The sequence below is a fragment of the Piliocolobus tephrosceles genome, chromosome 14 (assembly GCF_002776525.5).
Source record: "Piliocolobus tephrosceles isolate RC106 chromosome 14, ASM277652v3, whole genome shotgun sequence".
In the NCBI taxonomy this organism is placed as follows: domain Eukaryota; kingdom Metazoa; phylum Chordata; class Mammalia; order Primates; family Cercopithecidae; genus Piliocolobus; species Piliocolobus tephrosceles.
Genome location: NC_045447.1, coordinates 46,112,029 through 46,118,475, shown reverse-complemented (window position 1 = coordinate 46,118,475; position 6,447 = coordinate 46,112,029). Strand labels below are relative to the sequence as shown.

General features: G+C 41.1%; 1 protein-coding gene across 1 annotated transcript in view; it reads right to left on the bottom strand.

The window, feature by feature from the left end:
- The window catches only part of KIF24 (kinesin family member 24), a 63,860-nt gene that overhangs the window by 14,691 nt on the left and 42,722 nt on the right, over positions 1 to 6,447 (bottom strand). Inside the window, exons 6-7 of the mRNA XM_023203323.2 lie at positions 4,772 to 4,893; positions 2,896 to 3,001 (exon numbers count right to left, since the gene is read on the bottom strand). Of these exons, the coding sequence (XP_023059091.2) occupies positions 2,896 to 3,001; positions 4,772 to 4,893 (228 nt within the window). The remainder of the gene's footprint in view (positions 1 to 2,895; positions 3,002 to 4,771; positions 4,894 to 6,447) is intronic.

Below are 6,447 nucleotides of genomic sequence, written 5' to 3'. Positions count from 1 at the left end.
AAAATAAAATAAAATAAAATAAAATAAAATAAAATAAAATAAAATAAAATAAAATAAGCCTAGAACACAGGCTCTTATCATATCAGAAAGTCAGGACACTATCAAGAACGAGTAGAGTTGTGCCAAAAAGACACAGGAACATTCTTGAAAGAGCTCCTATTGGCTAAATATGTTGAATTTAAGCAGCAAAAAAATATATAATGATTTCAATGAGTTCATAATAATACAAAAAAAGGTAAACAACAACAACAAAACAAACTCATGTTTAGGTAACATGAACACCAACTCATTCTGAAAAGTGGTGAATAAATTAGAGAATCATCTTGCTTCCACTACAAACTGTATGTCAGGATAATCAGATAGCTGAGGGAAAATTCTTCTTTTCAGCTAATACATACAGAAGGAATATTAGAATTAGAATATCACCATTCTGGAACACTTAATGAAATAATAGATATAGATGAGATTCTTCAATGGCTGATAAAATTCTTAGGTTAAAAACAGCTGAATGTCCTTAACAGAGGCTAAGGGGAAAAAAAGTAAAAATATATAAAATAAAAAATAAAGGCTGAAAGGAAACTTTATGATAGAGGAATTAGGCTGACAACACTTGAATCTCTTTTCAATCTTAAAATCACAAAGAGAGACAACCAGACATTCTCTATCTCCTAATGTATTGCTATAGAAAATCTAAGAACTACCTATGAATTGTTTTTGCCAAAAAATATAGAACCTAAATCTGATCACATCTGTAATTCAGGACTGTCCCAATAGAAATACATGAGCCAGAAATGCAAACAATATATGTAATTCTAAATTTCTAATAGTCATATCTTTTTTTAAAAAAGAAGAAGAGGCCGGGAGCGGTGGCTCACCGCTCACCTTCTAAAAATCAAGAAGGATTTTTAGATTAAAGATTTTGAACAACTTACAGCCAGTAATCCCAGCACTTTGGGAGGCTGAGGCAGGCGGAGGCACAAGGTCAGAAGATTGAGACCATCATGGCTAACATGGTGAAACCCCATCTCTACTAAAAAAAAAAAAATACAAAAAATTAGCCGGGTGTGGTGGCGGGCGCCTGTAGTCCCAACTACTCGGGAGGCTGAGGCAGGAGAATGGCGTGAACCCGGGAGGTGGAGCTTGCAGTGAGCCGAGATTGCGCCACCGCACTCCAGCCTCGGAAGCAGAGCGAGACTCCGTCTCAGAAAAAAAAAGAAAAAGAAACAGACAAAATTAATGTTAATTATATATTTTATTTAACTCAATATATCCAAACTACTATTTCAGCATGCAGTCAATATGAAAAAAATAAATGAGATATTCTACAAGCTTTTTTGGTAATCAAAATCTAGTGTGTATTTTACATTTAGAGCATATCTTAATTTAGACCATCCACATTTCAAGTGCTCAGTTGCCACATGTGGCTGGTGGCTACCATAGTGAGCAACACGGCTATAAAGTGTAGTCACCTGACAGGAAACATAAAGGATAATGAGTAACATGTTAAACATCAACACAAGGATGCAGGTGGCCAAGTACAGAATGTGGCAAATCTTACTGGACAAGTGACCCAGTTTTCTTCAACCAATACACTAATATAGAAAAAATGAAAGAGGGAGTAAGAACTCATAGGATTTTATTTGCATCTTGATTTGAACAAGTTAACTATAAAAAGACATTTATGGGACAATTAGAGGAATTATAATACTTACTGGATAATAAAGAATTACTTCTTTAGGTATGATAATGTCATTACGGCTATATTAAAAAGTAAGAGTATCTCTTTGAGATATATTTAAAAAAAATTTTTTTTGAGATGGAGTCTTGCTCTGTTGTTTCCCAGGCTGGAGTGCAGTGGCATGATCTCGGCTCACTGCAACCTCCACCTCCTGGGTTCAAGAGATTTTCCTGCCACAGCCTCCCAAACAGCTGGGGTTGTAAGAGCCTGCCACCATGCCCAACTAATTTTTGGTATTTTTAGTAGAGACAAGGTTTCACCATGTTGGCCAGGCTGAACTACCTGAAGTGATCCACCCTCCTCAGCCTCCAAAAGTGTTGGGATTACAGGCGTGAGCCACCGCGCCCAGCCAAGATACATATAGTATTTATGGAATAAATGACATGATGACTAGGATTTTCTTTTTTTTTGTTTGTTTTTGAGACTGAGTCCCACTCTGTCTCATTGCACCAGGCTGGGGTGCAATGGCACAATCTCGGCTCACTGTAACCTCCGCCTCCTGGGTTCAAGCGATTCTCTTGCCTCAGCCTCCTGGGTAGCTCGGATTACAGGCGCCCGGCACCATGCCCAGTTAACTTTTGTATTTTTAGTAGAGACAGAGTTTCACCATGTTGGCTAGTCTCATCTTGAACTCCTGACCTCAAGTTACCCACCTGCCTCGGCCTCCCAAAGTGCTGGGATTATAGGTGTGAGCCACCGCTCCCAGCTGGACTTTCTTTAAAATAATCCAACTCAGGGAGGGAAGGGGTTGCTTAGATTTTTCATATGTTGGTAACTGTTGAATCTGACAGGTATATGGGAGATCATTATACTATTTGTTTTACTTTTCTATGTTTGAAAAATTAATATAATTTTAAAGCTTGCGGAAAGAGAGAAAGCTTAACAGAGTTAACCGTTCAGCAACTGCAGAAATACTTCTGTTCCTAATTGGCATGGATTGACCAGGGAAAAGAAGACAAGGAGAGAAGAAAATAGTTGCCTAGAATTGTGAGAGTCTGTCTGGTCAGCCCTCCGTCTCCAACCCTGGCATTCCATTATCACATAAGAACAGGGCAGTTGCTTTCCTGATTCCACCCCACATTCATCCACTCTGCCTATATGTAATGGGCAAAGTCTTTCAAGAAGGATTTTTAGATTAAAGATTTTGAACAACTTACAGCCAGTAGACTCTGATTTATTTCTGCACCTTCCATCTTTGTCTGTCTATCTGAGTCCCTTGCATCTGCTGCTCTCTCACTGCCAGCCAAGTCAATAAAAGAGATCCTAGAGAAAAGACACAGGAGGAGTGACTTCTGTTAAGCTTTATTTTTATATCAGTCAGCATTCTGTGACTTCTGGAAGAAATTAACATTGGCCCATCCTTGGGAAAGAAAAGACATTATTGAGCCGGGTATGGTGGCTCACACCTATAAACTCAGCTACTTGGGAGGCTGAGGTGGAGGACTGCTTGAGGTCAGGAGTTCTAGACCAGCCCGAGCAACACAGCAAGACCCTATCTCTTAAAAAATTCTAAAAACTGGCTGGGCGTGGTGGCTCACGCCTGTAATCCCAGCATTTTGGGAGGCTGAGGCGGGTGGATCACGAGGCCAAGAGATCAAGACCATCCTGGCCAACATGGTGAAACCCCATCTCTACTAAAAATACAAAAATTAGCTGGGCGTGGTGGTGCACGCCTGTAGTCCCAGCCACTAGGGAGGCTGAGGCAGGAGAATCACTTGAACCTGAGAGGCGGAGGTTGCAGTGAGCCAAGATTGCGCCACTGCACTCCAGCCTCGCGACAGAGTGAGACTCCTTCTCAAGAAAAAAAAATTGTAAAAATTAGCTGGTAGGCTGAGTACCTGGGACTACAGGTGTGGACCACCACATCCAGCAATTTTTTTTTTTTTTAAGAGACAAGGTGGATGTGAAGGTGATCTGGCTGTGACATCTGTCACCCCATTGATCAAACTACTAGGCTCAAGAGATCCTCTCACCTTGCCCTCCCAAAGTGCTGAGATTACAGGTGTCGGCCACCATCAGCCTACCAGTTAATTTTTACAATTTTTTTTTTTTTGAGACGGAGCCCCACTCTGTTGCCAGGCTCTTGAGCCTAGGCGTTCAAGACCAGCCTGGGCAAAATAGAGAGACCCCATTTCAACCCTGGAGACCGATGGGGTGACAGATGTCGCAGCCAGATCGACCTCACATCCACCCTGTCTCTTAAAAAAAAAAAAAAGCTAGGTGTGGTGGTCCACACCTGTAGTCCCAGCTACACAGGAGGCTGAGGCAGGAGGACTGCTTAAGCCCAGCGAAACCCTATCTTACATACAAACAAACAAACATGACTGTCAGCTTTCCAAGAGTATCACAAGATTCTGATCTGTCACTTGATGCTGGTACTGTCCACTCAAACATGTCTATTGGTTTTAATTATTTATGAGAAAGTATGACTAAAATTAATAAAATATTCTTCCCAAAAGGCTAAATGACCACAATGCTAATCACTTAAGTAACCACTTGGGTAATTACATAGAAAACTTTTGTGGACAGCAATCCAGCAAAAAAAAAAAAAAAAAAAAAGAAAAGAAAAGAAAAGAAAAGAAAAACACTTATTACTCAGAGATGAAATAGGCTCATCCATCAGCGTGGCAGATTATTTGCTAAGAGAGCACCAGAGAAAGCAATGAATGTATCCAATTGTCTTATGGCTTCTTTCAAGAAGAATGGATTAATCTTCTTCTCCCACCTTTTTTGGCATGTAAGCTCTCTGAGATGCATTCCCTACTGTTTCTCTGCTGAAACTGTGTTTCACGTTACAAGCAATCAATGTCCCTTTTAATAACTTAGGGTTGACCAACAATAGGTCATTACTTCATGGTTAATCAACTGATGACACGTTAGTACAATGATTTATTTCAGGGTTAACAACTCTACTCCGTATCCCTGCAATGAAGAACTCCATGGTGGCAGGGTATCCTGTTGTTGAGAAAACATACTTCAAAGTCACATTAAAGGAAAGGCAGACAATGTAACTCCCTGATATTTCCAGCTCACCTGCCAAATGTCCTCTTGGCTGAATCTTTGATCTGAATTTGGATGATGGCATGGGAGCGGGAAGAGTCTGCATTAACTCCAGTGGCCCCAGTGCTGCGTTCCTTGCTGCCCTTTAAGATCACCTGAAAATAAAATCCACAGGATGACTTCCCCAAGGAGTAAACAAAACCCTCTGGCTACTAAGAATTGACTAAGAGCAGTAAACAGCAGACATACAATTGTGTCAGTGCACTGCAGTTTCTTCTGTCCAGGTGGAAAATCGCTCAAACACTAAATTATACCTAGTAAGTACCCAATGACAATGAAAACAATGTGAAATACTAATCTTGTGGGAGAACGTTCCATAGCTCAAGAGCTAATTTGCTTCTTGATCTCATACACTCTTTTTAGTATCTTTGATGGATTTAGCCTAACTAAAATCCCCAGGGCATAACTTGGCTCCAAAGCAGGGTCTCATAATACCCATCTATCTTAGCAACTGAGGCAAAGGACATAAATGTGCATTATAGAATGACTAATCACATCCACCTGTTCTACCAGGATGCAGTAATAAAGGAGGCCAGGTCTGATGTAGAAATATGGAAGTGATGAGTTACTGTGATTACCACGAGCCCATGATTTCCCTTGAGACTAATCCTCACTCACCCTAGACCGGGAGTAAAGGACTCATAACAGGAGTCCTTCTGGCCATAATGGAACAGGGCAGGGGATGTGAAGTCTCAGGATTGGCCTGCAGCCACTGAAAACACAGTCATTTAAGAACATGCTGCCCTTATTTTGGACAGGCGTATGAGTGTTAGTTACTGAGAATAAAAAAGGCAAAACAAATTTTTTTTGAAATAGGGGCTTGCTCTGTCACCCAGGCTGGAGTGCAGTGATGTGATCATAGCTCACTGCAGCCATGACCTCCTGGGTTTGAGAGGTACTCCCAGCTCAGCCTCCTGAGTAGCTGGGATTATAGGTGTGCACCACCACACCTGGCTAATTTTTAAAATTTTTTTGTAGAGACATGGTCTTACGATGTTGCCCAGGATGGTCTTGAACTCCCTGAGCTCAAGCAGTCCTCTCTCCTTAGTCCCTCAAAGTGGTAGGATTACGGGCATGAGCCACTGTACCCGGCCACAAGAAACTTTAAAAACATTACTTGGGCCTGGCATGGTGGCTCACACCTGTAATCCCAGCTTCTCAGAAGACTGAGGCAGGAGGATCACTCGAGTCCAGGAGGTTGAGGCTGCAGTGAGCCGTGATTACAGAGCAAGACCCTGTCTCAAATAAATAAATAAATAAAAAATTTTAAAATAAAAATGTAAAACTATATTCACCTTTAAAGCCAGTAAAAGAAAAGGGGGTAGCAGTGGACAATACATTTTTTCTTTTTTTTTCTTTTTTTAATTAAAAAACAGATGGGGTCTCACTATGCTGCCCAGGCTGATCTTGAAGTCCTGGGCTCAAGCAATTCTCCCACCTCGGCCTCCCAAAATGCTGGGATTACAAGTGTGATATATTTCAATTAAATTCTAGAATGTGGAAAGATAATGAAGGGATGGTAATTGCCAGCAATGAAGTTATAAAGTAAGTAAGTAGGAAAGGGGGGAGTCAGTTTATCAGCCCATTAGGACCCCTAAGAGGGGCTCAGACTCTGGAAGCACCAGGTAATACTGGGATAAGGCACAGAT